This window comes from Micromys minutus (assembly GCF_963924665.1).
Source record: "Micromys minutus genome assembly, chromosome: 3".
In the NCBI taxonomy this organism is placed as follows: domain Eukaryota; kingdom Metazoa; phylum Chordata; class Mammalia; order Rodentia; family Muridae; genus Micromys; species Micromys minutus.
The window spans coordinates 19991641-20014879 of NC_137972.1; the positions used below are offsets into that span (position 1 = coordinate 19991641).

The following is a 23239-nucleotide window of genomic DNA, read 5'->3' on the forward strand; positions in this document are numbered from 1 at the left end:
TTCGATGGTGTGTCTAGTGTGGGTGGAATGGAGGGAACTTTAGGGCTCTGTGCGGCAGGGAGGGGGCTGAGGGGTTGGGGACTCGGCCCACGGTGGGAACACCGGGTGGGCCCCGTCACAGGTTTGCCATCAGCCAGTCCAGCAGCTGCAGCCGCGTGACATTTCCCACTGCCTCATCCAGCTGTCGCTCCTTCTCATACCTCAGCACCGACTGCAGAACCTCCCCGACGCTGCGGCCCTTCTCCACAGCAGTGGCTGAGAGTTGAAGCAGCTGTGGAGAGCAGAGAGAAGGTGATGGAGGAGCAAACCGACCCAAACAGACCAGGAGAGACCTGCAAGCCCGGACTCAAGGAGCCACCTGACCCCGAAAACTGAAGTAGGAGGGACTCGGGAGTGAGGACAAACCCTCGGGGATTCATGTAGCTAAGGGAAGCCTCAGACTGTTGATCTTCTTGTGTCTACCTCCCAAGGGCTAGGCATGAGCCACGTCTCAACTCCAAACAAATGGATTTTAATTTTTATGGTACAAGGACTGTAGCCAGCACCTTGTGCACGCTTAACACTTAACCCAAGCCCAGGAACACTTCAGCTACAGCCGCTGTTGATAAGGAAGTTGTTCTTATCGTCCACAATACAATCCACATGCCCCGTTCACGATACAGAATGTGATCTCTCACCAAGTCAAACCCCTTGACTTCATTTTCCCTCCAAGATGGTGCTTCAAAGTAAGCATTTGTCAACACTGCTCTTGTTCCCCAACAGTTCTAAGATTCTATGCTCACCCTCATAGAAAACAGTCTCCACTTGTGATGGCTTATGTTGATTAGGAACTGGATAGGGCCTAGAGCCACTTTGAAATCACAGTTTAGGGTCACTGAGGTGTGAAGACCCTGCCCTAATGTGGGCAGCAGCGTTCCTGAGGCTAGTGTCTCAGACATCACAGGGAAAAGGAAGCTAGCTGAGCAAGCCCCTTCGCCACCCTCTGCTGCCGCACTATGGAGGCGGTGCGATTGACCACAGGCTGCTGCTGCCACGAGTTCCTTACCATGGAGGAGTGACTGCACTCCAGAACTGGGGGCCAAAATAAGCCCCCCTCCCTAAGTTCCACTGTCAGGTGCTGTGTCATACATGGCAAAAGGACATGCCAGTAGCACACCTCTGTTGTCCTAAGACCAACCTGAGTCTCATGGGATTGTTTCCCATGCAATTCAGAACCCTAGAGTGTCAGAGCTGGAGGTACATCAGGGATTGACCCCACCTCAGGAGATGTTGCCTGAGAAAGTGAAGGGGCCTGCCAGAGTGATGCTCCTGGGAAATCCAGGTCTCAGAATCATGCGTTTAGTTCTCTTCCCAAGCTTGAGTCACTCAGGAGGATGACAATGAAGACCATGGGCTGAAGCAGCCATCCAGCCATGGACACACAGCACTGTCATCCAACGGACATCCTAAGGGCAGCAAACCTTTCTGGGCATAAGCTTTTATTCGTACATCCTGCTTACACTGTAGACATGCATAGAAAGTATAGGTCATGGCCCTGACCCATGAACTTTTCCAGAAAGAAAAATCCCAACAGCAGAAACTGAAGTAGGTATTCTTAAAATGAGCAAGACAAAGTTTTGTTGGATGTGACGATGCTTGCTTGGAATTCTAGGGCTCAGGATGTAGAGGCAGGAGTATCTCTTTACGTTTGGAGCAGCATGTTCTACGAAGTGAGGGCCAGCTTGGTTAGGTTAGTCCAGTTTCCAAAAAAACAAACGACAAAACAAGCCAGCCTGGTGCATAAACTTGTCATCTCAGTTATCAGGAAGACCAAGGCAGAGCTTCTGCAAGTTGTTCAAACCCACCTACAGACAGTGCAGAGCCAGCCTGAGTGACTCAAGTGACGTATCGCTGGGCTAGAGCAAGGGCATCAGATGGAGGAAACCTCAGAAGAAAGAGTAAAAATAATACTGAAGACCAAAGACGTGATAGGCAGAGCCTGTGAGCAGGACTCCAACTCCCTCTCTCTCTCCCTCTCTCTCTCCCTCCCTCCCTCTCTCTCTCTCTCTCTCTCTCTCTCTCTCTCTCCCTCTCTCTCTCTCCCCCTCTCTCTCTCTCTCTCTCTCTCTCTCTCTCTCTCTCTCTCTCTCTCACACACACACACATACACGGACTTACAGAAGAGAAAGGTCAAAGCAGAATTCCGCATCCAGCAGTAATACACCCCAGGAATCTTCAGACAGTGTGTGCCACTCCCTGGGCTTGGTCTCCAGCACAAACAGAAGAGAACTCCTTTCCAGCATATGTGTTTTAGAAGAATCACTAGAGAACCACGTTAACCCAAAGCAATTGGAAACCAAGCAAGAGATGTGGCTCTCAGTGCAAATGGGTGATGGTCCTTTAACTCCTAAAGATAGGAGTTAACAACACAGACACCTGGGTTACAAAGTAACACATCTTAAAGAAAACAAACCAATCAAGACAGCCCCTAAAATATCACAACAGGGAAATTAAAATGGTACACTGGAAAATGGTCAAATAACCCAAAAGGAGGCAGAAGGAAAAAACAAGAAGGACAACCACAATTAGAACAAGTGGCTCCAACATCATGACCAACTGACCCTTTAGTGAAGTGGCTGGAAAATTCATAGGGGTCGGGTATCTACTGGCCTTTCAGGAGTAAGTCATAAACACCCACACATTCTTATGTGAAGGAATATATTTAGTTCCCTTCCTGACTGGTATGCAAAAGCTAACTCAAAACAGGCCACCTATAGGTGGAGCAGGAACTCAGTGAGGAGTGCCAGCCTAGTATACATGGAGCTATGAATTTCATTGCCAGCACTGAGGAAACACAAAGAGCCAACTGCAACACACAGGCACAAACAGACACAGGGGCATGTGAGCCACATTCACTGACACAAGACAACAAGGAGGGAAGCCTAAGTGAGCTTAGGATGGGCTAGCCCTGTCTGTACTGTTTCCTTCACAGGTTGACAGCTCTTCACTGTGAAGCTGTCCTGTGCTTAATAGGGTGTTAAATTATGTGCTTGGCCTTCTGTCCCACTAGCAATTGTCTTCTCTATTGTGACAGTCAAATGTCTCCAGACTTAGCAAGTGTCCTCTGGGGACAAAACTGCATGCAGTAAAGAACCACCGGAAAGGGCTGGGGTAGAATGCCTTGCCTAGCAAAGACACGGAAAAGAAGAACCAGTTAGGTAGAAATTATTTATATTATTAGACAGATAAAAAGATGCAGCTTTAGTACCCTGGGGCAGAAGCAGGATGAGAAGCCCAGAGTAATCATTAGCTACATATGTAATGAGGTTATAACAAGACAAGGAACACACAGAAAAAAAAAAAACTGAGAAATCAGATAATTCATCATAAATGATGTTTGCTCCTTAAAAGAGTCCTCTTCACACAGAGTAAACATTTGAGAGCTGTGTCTGACAAAAGACTTGTTTCTAGAACGTAGAACCTTTGGGTGGAGGATGTTTGGCTCAGCTGGTAGGACATCTGTCTATCATAAACAAAGCCCTGTGTTTAGTTCATGCATCACATAAACTGGACACGGTGCCACACACCTGTAAACCAAGCACTAGAACCTAACACATACTTGGCAGGAGGATCAGAGGTTCAAGGCTATCCTCAGCAATAGAGGGAATGGGCAGGCTGGGCTACATTAGACTCTGTCTCTAAAAACAGGCAAACAAATCTCAACTCTAAACAAGGAATAAAACACCAGCCTCAGAATGTGGGCAAGAGATCTGCACAGACATGCAGGCAGTGGATTGTACCAAGACTCAACACAAATGGATGAAGGAGTACATAAGGTCTTTAGTCATTTGCATTTATGTTAATCAAATCAATCCACAATGATCTTTCACTATGACTCCTATAGTAAATGAAAAGACATGTTGAGGAAGATGGGGGAGTGGAAACCCACCTGAATGGCAACTTTACCGTCACCACCACCATCTTAATTCAAGGTCTCACAATGTAGCCCAGGATAGTCTCCAGCCCACTATGTAGCTCCTCTTCCCTCAGTAGGAATGGGTAATACAGATATAGCTCAGGAAGAGTAGTGCTAGGTTTGAATGTGAACGTCCGTGGGATCCCATTGTGGGATGCATTGCTAGAGAAGGCTGTGAAACCTTCAGCTGATACACATCGTGAGTCGCAGGGGAAGGCACTTTCTTCCACTTCCTGCTTCTATGCCTTCTCTGCAGTGAGGGGCTGTCCCCCTAGGAAACTGTAAGGTACAGTGAGCCACTCCTTCCTTCCATTTTTTTTTTTTTTTTTGGGTGGGGAGGGTCAGGCATTTAGTCACAGCTGTGAGAAAACTAATTCAACTAACTACCTAAAACACTGGCACAGGCAGATAAGGAGTCCTCAGTCTTAGATGTTTTAAAATTCACAAGACTACAATAAAGAGAGTCGTTGGCCTAAGAATAGACAGATGGACAATTCAATGGCACAGAATAGAAAGTTCAGAAAGACAGAAGCCAGGTGGGAGGTTGGGGGGAGGGCAGAAAATGAGAACAAAAACCCACCTCCCTGCCTTCCCTCCACCTTATGTGCAAATGTAAATAAAAAGATCAGTCTTAAATACTTTGAAAATCTCAAAGTACTAAAAGAAAACTCAAAGCAAAACCCAGAAAATATTCAAAGGAAAACTATCTTAGATATTAAATATATATGGTGAGATCAAAAGAAAACCCCAGAGACTCAGGAGGCAACAGCAGGAGAGTCTCTAGTTAGAGACCAGCCTGGGCTACACAGAACCTAAGGCCAGCCTGTGCTACACAGCAAGACCCTGTTTCAAAGAACAAATTAAAAAGCAAAATGGAACAAAATCATGAAAACTCTCTATGGTGCAGAATATGTACCTTTACAATATATGCATCTATATAAGTTATATGTGTGCATGGGTATCCTATTTTATGTGTGTATGCATGTATAGTCTATCATATGTATGAAGGCACATATATAGCACATACATGTGTACATGTATGTATATGTACGTATTTTTCTCATATATACATGTGAATTCTATCACATGTATTTATATATATAGATTATATGTGTTGCATGTATATTCTGTTACTTATAAATGCATGTCTTATACTAAAAAAAAGACATAGGTATACATTAGCTCTACATGTACACACATATGTGTTTCTGGAGAACACCCCAGGAATAGATAGGTCTGGCTTTTCTGCAGAGAGGGCAACAGAGAAGTGATCTGATGAAGAGACACTGTTTTCAGTGTTCAATCTTTTTACATTTTGGGTTTGATCTTGCATCCTATTAAAATAAGTTCTAAAGTGTTGAAAGCAGTTGGGTTCCTGGGCACCCCAGTCTTAGATTCAGTGAGCTGCATCAGCATGATGCCATTTGCATACATCAGTGTCTTTCCAGAAGAAAACAGCTGATTTCATATAGTTTCTTTGCTGTACATATTACCAACCATTCTACCGTGGAGAAGTTAAACTGCTGCTGACCATCCCTCCTACTGGCCCTTCAATAACAGGATATATTTCTCTCCAGAATTATGATGCTGTGTAAAAAGTCTACAAGTTTATTTTCCCATCCAGACAAGTAGATTACAGAACGTTAGTTCAAGATTCATCAGCAGAATATACTGTGTATGCTGTGTGGATAGAAAGATGGCTACAGAACAGAAGCTTTTCACATGGAGGCTGTGCTTGCTTTTAGCTTGTTGATTTGTCTAAAATGTTTGCCAGAATATACTCTCCCCTCCTCCTGCTGACCACTGTGGACCAAAATAATTGTGGTGTATGGATTGGAGGCACTGAAGGACACAGAGCTGGAGAGGGCCCAGTGTCAGAGCTGGAAGATGACAGCTGACTTACTCTACATATTCCTGGCTGTCCAACAAACATGGTAACCCGGTTACCAAGGCTATCTGCAGCCGTATCAGCTGGGTATACTGCTGAAGATGAAGATGGTGTCAGAAGGTCAGGAAGGAGGCTGCATGTGAGGATGTTCTATGATGCCTTTTGAGTAACAACTGTAGTCTTGCTACGACTGGGAGGAACGTCCTCACTGAAGTGAAGCTCAGTCTGGCTCTTGCTTGGGATTGATGCAATCTAATCTGCACACCACGTGATTCTGTGTTTTCCCAGTATCAGGGGTTATTAACCCAACTTATTAAAAGAGAAAGCCTTTCCCCTCCATGTCTTCTGGTTTCTAAGAGGATAGTTTTTGTGCTTAGTGCTAGAGAGTGAACCTGTCTCCCTTTTGTCTCTCCTAGGCCTAAAAAATCATTAACAACAGTAGCAACAACAACAAAAACCAACAATGAAACCCAAAATGGTTAGAGCATCCCACGCCCCTTCCTTTGGTTTAACTTCCAAGTGTCTCTGGAGACACTTCTGAGGGTGGCCACCAAAGGCCACTGATTTGTGAGCCACTCATTCTGTCCTATGCCGATTCTCCACTCTAGAGACTCTAGTACTTTGTCTCTCTCGGGGTCATCACAGAAAGTTGTTCTTCAGTTTTCTTGGACTCCCTGCAGCACTGTAGATCAACTAGGATTAAATAATCCTAAGAACTAAGGAAATATTGTCTGGCATCAACAAAAGATAGACGATAGGAAAACATGGCCAAAGGCTGGAAGCCTAAGTTAAAATACGTACTGCAGTGGATCTGTTCTGCAGGCAAGCAGGGAAGTGGTATGAAGTACCTTGCGTATAGGCCTTCCTGGCTCCTCACCAGGTAAGGGCCATGGCAAAGAGAAGCCCCAAAGAAAACCCATAATCTAAGATAACCCCAGTCTACATTCAAACTCTACTTTTCAAATGGGAAACGACAGAACACAAGGACTAGAGGATATACCTCCTCTGACTCCACGGAGTTTCAACCCAGGCCTACATGTTCCCCAAGTCATCAGAAAGAAGGAAGCCAGCCTTACAGAGCACAAGAGTGAGGCCCTCTACTGACATCCTACCTCATCCCTCTCCCATACATATACTGGGACCATCCACATTTACATCACAGACTTCCTACATGCAAGGCTGAACTTGGGAAGGACCTGCACAGATTTATCAGGACTAAATCTGTTTCAGACCCTAATTTCAGTCCTAAATTTTGACTCTCTGTTGTGAACGCTAAGCAGCAGATTTATTTAGTTATCATCCCAATGTCCAACAGCACAGTATACAGGCTGTTCTAGATCAAGAGCCCAGTGACTACAACTAGCTAGCAGAGAGCCACAGGTATAGAACCATGATAAAAAGGCAGCCTCAAGTGCAGACTTTTGTCTGATCCCTATACCGAGTCTCTCTGAGAATTTTCATTTGTGCTCCTGGTAAGATAAATAAATATAGAAATGCAGAAGGCTCCATTTCTCCTTCCCCCTCTTGGTGTGTTTCTGGTTGTTTGTGATCTAATCTCAGTTTACTCTTACCTCTACTGAGAGGCATAATCTTCAAATTCTTTCTGTCTGATCTCGCCTCCCTATAGCTGTGTTCCCATTCAGAAAATACACAGATCATAAGACCCAAGTTAACTAATGGGAAAGCTTTCTGGTTTTTCTTACCTTCTCCTGGATTCCTTCATCGTCACCAGCAAAGTACAAAATAGGGACATTGAGCTCTGAGGCAGCCACCCACTGAAGGACAGCTTGCAGCTGCTTGTTCTGAACGGTGTCAGCCAGATTGTGGTTGCTGACGATCACCTTGGGGATTTCACAGCCCTCAGGTGGCTGTCCTGACAGACCTCTCAGTTCATTGTGGATGGCTTGATAGGCGTTCTGCAGGAGGGCTTCAGCTGTCCCTGTGCCCTTGACTGGTAAGCACTCATATAAGTTATCTGGGAAGGCAGAGTTTGGCCGGCTGGCATCCCCACACTTTTCATCTCCCAGCTCTGACAAGGGAGAGTCACAGGACTTGGCAATGATGAGGCATAACTTCATCACCGAGTCCATCAGATGCTCTACCATCTGCCCATTCATACAGCTGTCTAGCTGGTTGGCGACCATCTTGGTTAGCCCAGATAAGGCACCACCAGTGGCCTCCTCTTCCTCCTCCTCACAGAATTTCGGAGCAGGCGGGCTAAGAGACTTTTCACATGGACTCACAGGCCTTTCACACATGTTGATCTCTTCTTCCTTAATGTTATGCTCATGAGCCTTGGATTCACAGTTACGGCTACCCTTGAATATGGTCTCACTGAGTAAATTCCGGATGAAGTTGAAGATGACACTCATCAGATCTTTCTTTTCCGTCTGCTCTTGGTCACATATCTCATGGGGAGGAGCCTTACGTTTGCACTCATCGTGAACCATGGGAGGAGCAGGAGGAGGCTTGTTGGTGGGAAAGTTGGTGGTGGCAGCAGCTTCCAGGAAGCTCTGAGCGTCCATCCTTCCTCCCTGTGCCAGGTGGTACTGAATCAGAAGCAGGGCGGATACAATCAAGTCCTTGGCCCAGGAGTCTGATTCACACATAAAATTTTCAAAAGTCTCTGGTTGCTGAGGTTGGTTGAGAGGGTTTACCTCACAAGGGTCTGGACACTGAAAGGAGACCTCCGGCAGGGTGTCACCCAGTTTTGTAGCACGCTCCAAGCCAGGAGATTTCTGCTGGCTCCTGTGCCACATGTTCAGTCCCTCCTTAATAATATGCTCACCCAGAGTTTCAGCACATGTCTTCTCTTTCTCTTCCTTGCATGTAGGAAACAAATGTTCTTTCAGTTTTGATTCTGATTTCATCGCAAAGTTCAAGTTTGAAAGCTTTGGGTCACCAGCCCGTGATTTCATGGAGATGAGGGAGTAACTCTCAGACTTGTCCCTGGCTTTCCTGATGTTCTCAGGGAATTTCTTGGCACACATCACATTGTATAGCTTGCCCAGCATGGCGTCCATGATATCTGTGGCCTTCTGGCTTCCATGAGAAAAAAAACTTCGTTTCACGGCTGAGACAAAGTCTGTGTCAGTCATGAGGCTCCCTGTGACGCCGTGGAGGTTCTTCATGAAGGAGTCGATGAGATCGGAGACGACCTCTTTTGCATGCTTCATCAACACCTTCTTCAGCAGAATGGTGGCGATGGTTGTGTCTTTCACCTGAATCTTCAGCGTCTTCATGATGGAGACCATCATGTCGGACACCACACTGTTGGCATAGGTCATGATTCCTTGACTGACAGAGTTTGAGAAGTCGTCGGGCCTGTCCGAGTTCCTGAACAGTTTTCGATCTCCGGATAAGGACCTCCCACCCTCCCTGGCATCTCCTGCATTCCGAGATTCAAACACTTCCTTATAGAAGAAAGATTTCTTAGAGCCAGGCTTGTCGTCTGGACACTTGCCTTCCTTTGTGCTCTCCTTGATCTTCAGAGTGCTTGTGTATCTTAGACCAGGGCTCTGTGATGACCCCAAGGCTCTGTCTCCAGAGCCGGGAGCTTTGTCCCTGGCAATATTCTTGGAACATGCAGTGACTGTCTGGTTCACGAGCTCAGAGGCTACTGTACTCAAGCTTTTGTGGGGTGTGGGCTCATCCCCCATATACAGTGACTGATGGACACATTTGTTTTCAGTGCCATGAATCTTCTCATTGATCTCCTTTCGGGCCATGGCTATCACTAGGTTTGTGAGGCGGTTGGCATAGAAGGAAACTTCGTCTATGGAACCCCCATTACCAACATGGGCAATGAGGCCCTGGGGAGGGTTCTCCTTGTGAGACATCTCAAAATGCAATCTCCCTGGATTGCCCTTGTTGGTGGTATTGTAATAATCAACACAGAAACCTTTTCGTTGGTCTCCTGGGAAAACCACTTCCTCCCCAAATGATGACTCTCCAGGCTTGAACCTCGAGTCCTGGAACCCTGCTGTACTTTTCTCCAGGTCTTTGCGAAGCCAGCTGAGCACTCGGACAGGATCTGTTGATGAATCCTGAAAAGCAGACATGGCTTCACTCAGTTGTAATACAGCAAAGGTATGGGACATTCAGGACAACTGCAAAGGCCAGCCTCTCAAGGTGGCTCTAGCATCTTAATAGAAGGAATCCACAGTTATTGAACATTTACTGTATACCAGACATGTGATTTTAGGGCTACCATCCTAAGTGTTGCTTCTCTTCCCTTTCTTCATTGTACAATGGAGAGAATCAAAGAACTACAAGGTTAAGTTAGTTGTTGGAAATTGTAAGATGACTTAGTGATGAAGCTAGAATCCCAACCAGGCCATCTACTCTGAAGCCCATGTTCTCAGCTACAATATCATTCCATGTCCATTGCTCCTGACGGTCGCATCTTGAAGATCACAGCGTGTTCATATCTGAAATGAGCTCGTACTGGTCGCATCTGTTTCCTGAGATCCATCTGGTAGGTTTTGTGTGTGACTGTGTGTTGTTTTGGGGTGTTTTCCCCCTTCTTTTTCAAGGTAGGGTTTCTCTGTATAGCCCTAGCTGTCTGCAAACTCACAGAAATCTGCCTGTCTTTTCCCCCTGAGAGATGGAGTTAAAGGCCTCGTCCGTCACTCTCACCCAGTTATCTGTTGTTTTTAAATTTATGTCTATTAATATAACTATATTTCAGAAAATAGGAAAATTGTACCTAATTATTTGATACAGCAAAATCTTAATATGCTAAGTGCCTTCCCATGACAAACCAACATTAATGCATTGATTTATGATTGGAAGATTAATAAGTGGATGATTAGTTTTGTGCAGGTACAAACTCTCTGGTGGATGTGAGCTATGATAAGCACATACATACTTATCTATATATATGGACTGTAATCTGTCAGTGGCAAACACTCTAACCTAAGTGTAGCACCATGCACATGACTATGCTTTCTTTGCTATCAAATGTAAGGAATTCTGTCAATTTAGGAATAACCACGAATATGGCCCATTTAAAAAAGGATACTGTTTTATTGTAAAATGGCTAATATGCCATCAGATTACTAGTTTGTTATGGAGGTAAAAGTTACTAGCCTTTGGGCAGGAGAGATGACTCAGCATGTAAGAGCACTTGTTGCTCTTCCAGAGGACCTGGGTTTGAGTCTCAGCACTAAAGATTCATGATGGCCACAACTGTCTGTAACTCTGATTCTAAGGGACCCAATACCCTCTTCTGGCCTCTGTAGGCATCAGGTGCACACGCACAGAGATACCCATAAAATAAAAATAAAATACTTAAAATGTTACTGGATACTATTTGTTTCACAGCAGTAATTAAAAATGTTTCTTTATGCACACGTGTATGCGCATGTGTATGCATGTGTGTGTGTGTGTGTGTGTGTGTGCATACACACACGCATGAGCACATGCATATGGATACCTGCAGAGGTCAGAAAGTGTGTTATTTCTAATGGTGCTTAGGCCTGCCACAGACAGTGTCTTGAACTTGCCCACTTCAGGGTGCTGTCAGCTTCCTTATAAGGATGCCAGTCAGCTGATGGAATGAAGTGGTCAGGCCAGCATGGGTGTGACACGCCTCATGGCATGATCACCAAAATTTTTATCCAAGTGGGATGGAAGAGACTTGTAGAAAAAATCCCGTGTGTCACTATAAAAATATTGTCTATAACTATGTTTAAATGCAAAGTTTTCTCTATAGCCTACCACACTATCTGATTATGATTCTTGGAATACCGTTTTACAATGCTGTAGGATACATATATTGACGGAAACATAGAATCATCTCTGAGAGCCTCAGAGACTGAGTGCTCCCATTTCTATTCCTCCAGAGTTCGATGCTCCTACAGCCCTCCCCCCCTGCCGCCCCGCCCCCTTACATGATAGCATCCTGAGTTATATGGAAGGAGACCATCAAATCATTCTTTCTCCTTTCAAAGCCAAAACTGTCTCATGCCATGGAGAAGAACACCAGAAGATATTTTATCAATAGGTTTAGTTTTTCTCTGCTCAGAGATTTTATGTTTCCGTAGCTTAGTTTAGGTAACTGTAAACTCAGTCCTGTTTTTCTCTTCCATATCTAGCTCACTCATATCATAACATATTTAATCCACCTTTTCCATCTCCACCTCCTAAGTGCTAGAATCACATGCCCTGCTTGAAATGCCCTGAATGAAATGCTTGATACGACACACATGGAACAATTACTATTCAGAAAATCCATTTGTCAAATGACCCTGAACTTTCTTATTAATTTCCAATGGTTACTTACATAACTCCAAGTGCCAGACATACCAAATTATACTTGCATCTTAAATTATATTTAAGGTTTCCACTGTTTTCCCACAAGTGGAAAGGTTAATCACAGAACTTATTCTTGGTTTTGGATCTCCCAGGGTATTTCTTGTTTAGTGAAAGGTGATGGATTTTGTTTGTTTGGTTTGTATTTTGCTTCTCTATATGAAAGGGTAGAGGTGGATAAAACATCTAATAGAGGCAGTCTATATGTCTTTTGTGAAGATTTTCAGGGTTTTAGCCCTGATTGGTAAGAAAATGGATTTGGTATAAACACAGATAGGTCACTTAACATTGTATGTCATTATTCTGAGTAAGGATACAGTGATGAACGCATTGGATTGTGGAACCTTTAGTTTTGAGTTATAGTATACATGTACGCTTATGTGTAGAGGACAACAACCTGTGGGAGTCACTTCTTGTCTTTCAGCCTTTCAGGATGTGGGGCTGGGACATGTACTCGGGTCATCAGGCCTGGTGACAAGCATCTGTATCCTATGAGCCATCTCACTGGCCCAAGACCATCAAAAAGAGAAAAGTCTGCCCGACATATGTGAATGTCTCTGGTGTTATAGCCTACTGTCTGTGCAGGTCAGTTATGGTCATTCACTGGAAACCCATCTTGTTTGGGGTTCTGGGACTGAGTCCTTTAAGCATTTCTCTCTCTGGGCATCGTCGGCCTTCATCAGTCAAGGATCCTATATGACTGCAAGGTGGGGAAAAGAGCTGGACCATGGCCTTTCTGTGTCCAAACAGCCTTGAATGAGGACTCTTGTGAGGTTCAGCTTACTATCTACTTTCTACATTTCTAGAATCCTGAAGCCTTTCCCTTGTATCTTTCAGGAAACAATTTTAAAATGCTAAACTATAGGTGTGGCTTTTATTTTCTTATCGGACCCTTAAAGATACAGCCTCCCACCCCAGGCCCCCAGTAAGCATTTAATCCATGTGAAACATTTAGTAGATGCTTACTGGATGCTCAAGGTGCAGCAACACTGCCGCTGAGAGTTTAGACTTCTCAGCACCTTAAGCCATCCTGAATTTCAGGGATTCTTTCTGATCTACCTTGGGGACATTTATTTATCGTTTTTCCAATAACTGATTAGAAGCAAGGTTTACTTCCCAACATTTGTGTGGAAGTCAGAGGGCAAGTTTCCTTGGTTGTTTCTCCCCTTCCACCATGTGGGCTCCAGGGACTGATCCTGAATCATCAGGCTTGGTGGTGAGTCCTTCACCCACCAAGTCCTCTCACCAGCCCAGAGAGTACAGTTGTTTCTAAGCTGCATTTGTTTAAAACTTAAAATTTTGTCACAGTAATACATATTTTTATTAATCATATCATATTTCTCACACTAAGCAGCAAGCACAGGCTCCTAGTCAGGAGCATGCACTACCGTTGTTGAGGGGCAGAGTGGTTCCCAGCATCCACATGGTCTCTTAGGTGGCTGCAGCTCTGGCTTCCAGGGAACTGCACACCCTCTTCTGGTCTCTGGGGTACCTGAACTCACATGCACAAGTCATGCCTCCAGGAACACATAATTAAAGACTAAAATATCAAACATCAAAAACGGAAGAATTTGTTAGGGTAAATTGGGAAATTTTTGTTCTACATGAGTTCATTTTAGTCATCTTCAGAAGATGAATTTGATGACAGTCCAAATGTCACTAACTAGTGCTGCTACATGTAGAAGGCGACCTTACCATTTTCCAGTCTTGGTGTTGGTTGTCTCCAGGTGAATAGACACCAACTTTGCAAACACCACTTTGACTTTGTAACCAGTCAACCCTATCCGCCATCTGGTGGTATTAAAAAGAAATGAGAAAAGTCACCAAAATGTTGCATGACTAGAAGGAGAAATAGATAGATACAGGTAGCAGGAGCCATCCTTTCCAGAGACCTGTGCAAAGCGCTACTTAACCCCCACTCAGCTGCAGATCTCCAGCCTCAGCTCTCACCTGCAGCATGGTTTCTTACAAGTTTTTATCTCTAGAGGTGACTGTGGTGCTTGGAATATGTTTGGCCCAGGATGTAGCACTATTAGGAGGTATGGCCTTGTTTGAGGAAGAGTGTCCCTGTGGGGTGGGCAATGAGATCCTCCTCCTCCTAACCACATAGGAGCCAGTCTGCTCCTGACTTCCTTTGGATGAAGATGTAGAACTCTCAGCTCTTTCTTGAGCTCCATGCCTGCCTGGACACTGGACAATTAAATATTCTTTATAAGTTGCATTGGTCATGGTATCTCTTCACAGCAATGGAAACCCTAATAAGACAATGATGTTCATGCCCAATATGAGCTGTTTGTGCTCCATTATCTGTTAAATACACGAACCTAGTTCATGGTGTCCTGCTTTTTTCTCTACCAACCTTCCCCACACCTCTGATTTTCAGTAGACACTCAACTAAATGTAACCAAATGGCTAATTTACTTTTTCCTCACATGTTCTGTCTCTATGAACTAAATTTTAAATGGGGAAACCTTTGCTCTTCATACATTTCTAGAGCACTAACTTACACTAGTAGACCTTCCTCTCTCCAAAAGCTAATACTGGGGGATTTTAGTCTCCGGGGTCAGGGTCCAGGATGGAGAGATGACTTGGCTAACATGTTCTTTTATGGCCCTCATAAGACTCTGCTCTGCTCTCTTCCTGTATGGTCCTCTGGATTGCATACTCTTCAGAAGGCACTTGCCCTTACACTTGCTTATACCTGCACTTTCATGGTTCTTGACTCAGAATCCTTAGTTCAAATCCTCTTTGGCCTTTGCCTTTAGTCTCATCCGCTCTTCAAAACCTTGCATTCCACACTGTAGTCTTTGAAAAGCATGGCCAAGCAGCCCAATGCTGTCCACCTGGAGTTGCAGGAAGGCTTTCTTTGCTCTCACTTTCTTTTCCTATGCCCAATGTCCCCTTCCACATGCATGCACACTGTGCCAAGTGGTACCCCTCCCCCAAAATAAATGCAGTAAAGACATCTTATTCAAATGTTCTCGTAAGTGTTCTGGCTATTCTAATAAATAGTATGTATTGGGAATTCCTGGGCCAGGAGAGAGGGTGATGACCAATGTTGACTGTCTACATGACACACCTGAGAAGAGAGAACCTCATCTGAGGAGTTATTTTCACTAGAATGGCCTGTGGGCAAGTCGGTGGGATATTTTCTAGCTTGGTAACTGATACTGGATGGCCCAGCTCGCTGTGTGGGTGCCAGGCCCATGATGTATAAGGAAGGTAAGTGAGCAAGCCTGCAAGCAGAACTCCTCCAGGTGTCTTGGGTGAACTCCAACTTGTAAGAGGAAAGAAGTCTTTCCCTCCCAGGTAGGTTTTAGTCGGTGCTAGCAAGCAAGCTAGAGCAGACAACCTAGGTTTTGTAGTCTTCTTTACCTTTGTATTTTAATGTTTTGTTCACTTTGCAGAGAAGTTCATACCAATAACGTTAAACCTTGTATTGTTCTCAACAGCTCATGCTATGTTTTTTTTTTTTTTTTTTTTTTGGTGGTAGTGCTAGTGCTAGTGAAGGAGTCTGGGCCAATCATATGCTAACCATATACTAGATTCATGAATCACACCTCTATATAAAATACAATGCTTGTGTCATGGGGATGAAGAAATGCATTAACAGTATTACTATTTAGCCAAGAAAGGCAAGATTTAGTAGCAGCTTGATCTAGAATGTTGACAAAATGAGATCTATGAATGACGGTCTTTCCATCTCTATATTTTACCCAACCGAGTTGCTTCTGGTGGAGAACAACCACCAATTGCCTTATGCAGGCTACCAACATTCGACAATTAAGACAGATACAAGCGAAGCATAAGAGAGTAAGGGAATGACGTGCTCACTTACCCTTATTGAGGATGGGTTTTGAGATACAAGGAAGACTCCGAATGAGCCTTATTGGTGTCTTCACTATTCCTAAGTCTACCCACCCCTCCTGCCATGTAATATATAAGGACTCTGCAAAGAAAGAGAGAAATGACTAAATTTATATATGAACTCCACTTTTCTTATTACTAAATGATGGGTTTTGGTATACAATACATACAAGGGTAAAAAGTGACATGGGGACTTCTGGAGAGTCCCTCAGATAACAAGTCATTCTACTTTTGGCCAGTGCTTTCTTAAGTATGAGTGGCTTTCTGAATGATGAAAACAGTTGGCTGATCAAAACACACTTCACTAGGAAGCTGGAAGATAAGCAGGTGGAATGGGGACAGCCTTGGACTGTTGGATCTGAGAACCATCTTGTAAGCCTTTTGGGGGGGAGGTTTGAGAAAAATGTGTGTCCTCATAGGATTATAAGCCATGAATCCAATTCAACTTCCTTAGCCTAGTTCTTCCAAGACATTAATAGAGGACATCAGTGCACTTTAATCTCGTCTTAGACTATCTACCCAGCATTAACTGCACGTGTCTACAAAATGTTCCTCTAAACCCCATCCTTATTTGAGCCCCAGCCACAGTTATCCATGACAAATTTCATAAGTTCCTAGTTGAATGTCCTTGCTCCTTCTCCGAAGTTTCCAACATAGAAGTCTCCAACATAATTCATTTCACTTCTCATCCTACCTAACATGTCAACTATGCACGTGTATTCTCTCTACTTTACATGGCCTCATGAAGACAAGCAATTTTCTAACTCATCTTTGTATCCCTCATAATAGTTAGTACCTTTAAAGTTGGTGCTTAGTAATTTTCTGTTGAAAGAGTGAATATAAAAGTCCTGCCCATTTGTAATTCCAGGCAGCTCATCTTTCTTAAAATTGGAGAACCTGAAACAGCAACAAAAGAAATGGCTTGATCAAATGAGCTATGTTAGTAAGCCATCACCTTTTAATCTTTTAATATCCAATGTTTTTAGACAAATTTACCACAGCAATGTACTTTATCGTTAGATCTTCCTGTTCTAGTAATGCTAAAAACTGAACATCCCAAAATGTTTAGTATTCTTTTTACAAAAATTAGTTTATCTGGTAAACTCTTACATATACTCCATGTTTTTCTTTAGTCTATTTTTGTGTGTGTTTGTGTGCAAATACAAAGCTTGTCTTAGTCCGTGAAAACTCCCCAAGTTGTCTGGATGACAGCGCATATACATAAGCATATACAACTTTATTGCTATTTTTGTTTTTGAGAGAGGGACTCATTGGAACTCATGTTGACCTTAACTCACAATATAACTGGGGATGGTTTTGAATTCCTGACCCTGCTGCTTCCTGCCCCAACACTGCTGTAACAGACGTGATCCACAGAGCTTTTCAGATTTTGAAATTAATGTACACATTTCTCACAAAAAAAGACTAAACCAAAAAGATTAAGGGAGGCAAGTTCTAAGTGTATTTATAAATTGAAGATTGGAACTGAGTGTGATGGCCCATGCATTTGACCCAAGCACTCAGGAGGCTGAAGCAGAAAGACTGTCCCGATTTCAAGGTCAACCAGAGATACATAGCTAGCCCAGCCTACCCTGGATGATATAGTGTGATGTTGTCACAAACAAAGGAAATAAAAAAGCTATAACTTGCTGGAGTTCTAGCTCTATGTTGTCTATTAAATTGACAGAGAAAAAAGTCAATATGTAAATGTAACTGCTATTTACCTTTCAATTAAAACCTTTCACACACTCATCTCATAAACTGAGAAACTGAAGCCAAGAAGAAAAAAAGAATCGAATGGGCAACTTCAGCCTGGGAGATTGGGCACTTTCTGTGGTCACAAAGGACTGACTTAAAATGTTCCTGAAAAATTCTAATGAGGCAGGGGAGATGGCTCAGCGAGCAATAATACCTGCCAACAAGCATCAAGGTTTGAGGCCGAATCTCCAGCACCCAACTCAAAAGCTACATGTGGCTGCTCACTTGTACATATGACACCAACCCTAAGGGGGTGGGCAGACACGGGCAGACACGGGCAGACACAGGATCCTAGCCCTTCCTAGCTTGCTAGCTACCAGCCTAGGTGTAGGTTCACTAAGAGACCCTGAATCTGCTGAATAAGGCAGCAAGTGACTATGCAACACATAATCCTATCGCCTCTGAGCATGTAGGTTTGTGTGCATGTGCTTACACATATTACACACACACACACACACACACACAACACATGAGGGGGTCCAGGGAGATGGCTCAATCACTAAAGTACTTGCTATCAACCAGTAACAACCCAAGTTCCATCCCCAGCACTCACCTAACGAGTTGGGTGTGGTGGTTCACATCTGTAACTCCACTCCAGGGGGGTTATTACTTAGCCAAATTGGTCAGTAGAGATTCTGACTCAAATAAAATGGAGAGCAACTGAAGAAAATACCTGTTATCAACCTCTGACCTCTCCATGCATGTTTTCTCTCACGCACGTGTATGTATATACAGATACACATCACACTAATGCCTATGAGACAGCTGGATGTCATGGGTCATGCTTATAACCTCACCGCTTGGGAGACAGGGGCAGAATGATGGTTGTAAGTTTGAGACCAGCTTGAACTACACGGTGAGTTCTAAAGGAGCCTAGGCTACAGTTATGAGGGGAAAACAGGACCTGCCAATGTGAAAAGATGGGAGGAGGACATCAGGTGATTATTGCCTCAAACTGGAGAGGAATGCAGGGCATGACTGTTGACAGAGAGCTGAGCGAGACAGGTAAGGCCTGTTCTACTCCCCGTCACAAGACTACCTGAACACCCCCCACATACCCCATTTTCTAATTCCTCAAGATTCCTAAGCTCATGAAGAAGCTAAATTGTAGGCTGTATAGACTTAGGGGGTCCCTTCATATCCTTCATGTTTTGAAGCTCATTCAGCCAAATTTTAGTATTCACTTTAATATGGACAGATTGCTAACTGTCTTTATCCTCTCCTCCCCTTCTGTCCCTTCTCTCTGTGTCTGGAACACTGTAGAAACCCAACAAATCCTGTTGATATTTGACAGTTCAACTCCACACAGCTACAGAGAGGTTGCCGGGTCCCAGTGCTCTGCTGCCTAACTGCAGCTTTGGTTTAAAAAAACTAGAGGCTTCAGGTGGCTAAGAATCAGACTCATCTATACCAGCATGGTTTTACTCAGAGTCCTGGAGAGAGAGAAGCATGTGGGATTAGCTAGACAACACAGCTGGAAAATCCAACAGGCTGGCTGTGTGCTACCCTCAACACCACACCTGGAAGGAGGGAATCCCTCAGGCCCACACAATGGCCTAAGATAGCAGGTCAGGTCTATGAGTAACTCCAAACATGAGGTGGAAGGACGGCAGGTGGAATGCTGCTGAGGGAATCCATGTATTGCCACAGGATTCAAACCGGGAACTAAAACTGGCTGGGCAGAAGCAGGAAAAGGCTGTCCATCGCTTCTCCTTTCTAACCACAGGGGACCAGAAAATGGGCTGTTTTCCCAGCCCAGTGGGCTTTCCTACCTCCGTAGCTCTGGAATAGTGAACCACAGAAGACTCCAGAATATACTTTTAAAGTCAATGAAGATGCTGGGATGTTCTTACTCAGCTGAAGATCTTGTTTCCTCCCCCAGCCTTCCATGCACCTCCTCCTTGTTGGGACTAAGGAGTGACATCAGAATCGCAGCTAGTGACATCATTGTCTCTATAGCAACCATGTGAGGCTGCCTGAGATTGAGTACTCAAAAAGGATAAGGGGAGGGGCGGACATAAATATACTTTATGGCTCTGACATCTAGTTAGAAGGACTGGCCTTGCTTTTCCCTATTCTGCATGTTTGAGTGAGGTGGGAGTGTACGGGAGGGGAAGACTTTCCCACTGGATTTCATCTAAAACAGCAGAGTATTATCAACACATCCACAAGTCTGGCCTGGCTCTCTCCCAGTGATTTGATTCCTTGAGTATTTGAGAAGGGGGAGTATAGGAGAGAAAAATCATGCCAATGGATTCCACTAAAGCAGCGAGTATTACCAACAAATTCAGCACGGGAGAGGATCCTGTTTCACATTGGTTCATCCCGAAATTGATGACCTGACCTAACTGTGGGGCCGTATCTCTCTTGCTGCTGCAGCTGACTTTGTCACAGGCATGAGCCACTATGCCTGATACAAAAACAGTCTAACCAAAGAACAAAGTTTCAATGAGGACAGCAAAACAACATACCCATCCCCAAACCAAACACAAAACCAACCAACAAACAAAAAACTTCCTAACATTCAAAAGCAGGTGATTATTGGTATCCTTCAATAAAGCCATTTGTCAACTACCAACTTTTATTGTTGATCTTTCTCATTAAAAAAAAAAAAAAGCAGGTTTGTCTGCAGAGCCTCTGTAGTTCAAGTACTCTACATTTATGTACTTCCCTGGAGTTAGAATAGGTAGGCACACCTGCTGGCTGACAGCTCTTTGAAGGTGACAAAGAGCTATCATTAAGTCTTTATATCACTAAGTCACCTGTGTCTATTAATAATAATTTGAGGCCAGTAGCAGGTGCCCATTCCACAGTTGGGTATTTCAACTGGAAAATGGACCAAATACTCTGGGTATTAAAATCAGTGCTCTTTCAACCATGACATCTTGAATTCAAAAGTGCTTGACTCAGAGATAGTTATACACTTACTTCACCGGTTAGGAGGCATATGCACACTGGGGGTGGGGTCTGTCAATTTACCAGCACGTGGAGACTATTTAAATATTTATATCAGTCTCAGAATCAAGGGTTAGCAAATTGTGAGCTCTAGTCAAGAAAGAATGAGGCCAAGAAATGCAAGGCAATTTGGCATTACCGAGCTTCAGAGCAAAAGGGTTTCTTTTCCAATTCAATTGGGTAAATGGCAATCCTCATAAATAGTAGGATCAGCTGGGCCTGGAGGTGTAGACCTGTAATCACAGTGTCTCAACGACTCAGGAGAACTGAAGTTCAAGGTCAGCCTTGGCAGTTTAGTGTAACACTGTCTCAAAATAAAGAGGACTGAGATACTTGCCTTGCATGTCTGATGCCGAGTTCAGTCCCTTATGCCTTAAGTAGAAAGGAAACAACAGGAGAAGGCTTACCATCCTAGTCATAAGCACTTCCTTCTCAATACTAGAGAGCTGCCTTTCTCAGCCATGCACTTTCCTCCTGGAGCTGAATAATGAACACTTTCACCACTAAGCATGGAAGAAATTACCAAGCTGAGAATGACTCCCCCAAACTAGGCAGTTTATTGATAAGCCCAAGGTATGTTTGGTTACTCCCCTTAAAGGGCACAAGAGGTAGTTTATTATGGAGTCAAATATGAATGACCAAATCCAGGTTACCCCAAATCCATGTCCAACAGTGAAAGTTCTTGTAGTAACAGAACAAAGAAATGTTACAAATAGACACTTTTCAGATACACGTGTGGAAGAAGCATGAGGTGAGCAAATTATAATAAATCAAGAACCCCCTGATTGATATGGACATTCAAGGCTATCCGATGATATTCTCAGCTTCTGGGTTAGTGGCAGCTAATGGCCCCCTAATACATCCCAAAGAGTTTCATCCCAAAGAGGACAGGGGCACCACAGGAAGACCAAGAAAGTCAACTAATTTAGACTTGGGGGCTCCCAGAGACTGAACCACCAACCAAAGAGCCATCATGGGCTGAACCAGGGGCCCTGTAGCATATGTGTAGTTTGGTCTTCATATGGTTTCCCCAACTGGAGTGAGGGCTGTCCTTGAATATGTTGCCTGCCTACTTGTAGATTCCATGTCCCTAACCGGGCCACTGTGGCCTTGTCTGGCCTTGGTGAGAAGTGAGAGAACATGTACCTGTAGTGATTTGATATGTAGTGGAGGGTGTGGGTGGTGGTGGGCAAGATACTCAGAAGGGGTCTCCCCTTTCTCAAAGGAGAGGTTACTGGGTGGGGGGAGATTGGGATGTAAAGTGAATAAATAAATAAATTAAAAGCTTTCAGGTGATGGTCACAAAAATGTTAGGGCACACACGAAGGTGGATCATAAATGGTTATTTGGAGGGCTAAGGATAGCCCACGATAATCTGTCCTTGGATCTGCAACATTATTTACTATTACTAAAATTCTAATCAGTCAATCAGCCTTTCTAGAATGTTCAGAACTTGCAGCTTCTGGGAACTTCAGTTTACAAGTACTTGTTTTTTTACTCAGGTATATCAAGAGGATGTCTGGAATAGAGCTTTTTAATTTTTAAAAATTTCAGGTGTCACCTAGGCTGGCCTAGAGCTCCTTATCCTCCATCTCTGCCTTCCAAGAGCTGGATTACAGGCATGGACCAGCACACTCTGAAAAAAGATTTTTAAATGCAAGTAGTTTTATTTTCTTAGAACATTCTTAGGCTCCAAGTGTCTCTTTCCAGAACATCACAGATTTTTCAAAGAGGCCCAGCTTTAAAAAAAAAAAAAAAAAAAAAAAGAACAACTGATTTGGGCAAAGTCACCAGCAGTTTTTCCATAAGAAAACAAAGTTGAATGTCAAGCATGACATGCAATTTTATATCACATTTCAGGAGATTCACGTTTCAAATCCACTTGTAAATCCCTGGATCAGCCCAGGGTGGTGACTCCTACCTGAAGCAGAGCCTCGAGTATCACAAGTTTGAAGCCAGCTAGGGCTTCATAAGGGAGACCCTGTTTCAAAATTCCAAAAATATAACTTCTCAACTCATGGTTCCGTTAGTGATTAGTGTGCTTCAATAAACAAAATTCAAAACCGAACGAACACATAAACCCCAGCCAACCAAATTCACGATATGGAGACTGATCACGGCGTTGGAAAAGGTGGTCAGAAGTCCCTGGAGAGGTCACCTACGTGCAGAATTGAATTGGTGCAGACATCTAAGTAAGCATTCTATGAAAAAGGACAGTGAACACTAACACCCCTGAAAAGAGTGTTCTTTGCCGGCGTTCACGCGCGTGCACTTACTTTGGCGGCATTTCTATTTAATTCTCCCACTGTAATGCAGACCCTAGTACACCTTTTTCCTCTTTGCAACTTCTTGAGCGCAGTGACACCCTCCTTACCCCTGCAGTGCTGTCTGACCCTTTCTGGTAATAGCCCATAAAATGAGGGTCTTTCAAATCTGGCCATTTTGCATGCCCTTGAGTCAGTCCCTGGTTAACTCTAAAATGCAGATTCCTCAGAAATATC

The 23239-nt window shown here is 43.9% G+C and overlaps 1 protein-coding gene across 1 annotated transcript; it reads right to left on the bottom strand.

Annotated features, from left to right (window-relative positions):
* Positions 1–115: 115 nt before the first annotated feature.
* On the bottom strand, positions 116–23133 carry AKAP3 (A-kinase anchoring protein 3; the record flags this gene model as incomplete). The annotated part of the gene is made up of 6 exons (XM_080914376.1): positions 23015–23133; positions 16822–16922; positions 15997–16107; positions 13854–13949; positions 7547–9889; positions 116–271 (listed from the first exon to the last, which is right to left on the bottom strand). The coding sequence occupies exons 4-6, from the start codon at positions 13947–13949 to the stop codon at positions 116–118; spliced, it is 2595 nt and encodes an 864-aa protein (XP_080770502.1). The 5' UTR covers positions 15997–16107; positions 16822–16922; positions 23015–23133.
* Between the last annotated feature and the right edge of the window lie 106 nt (positions 23134–23239).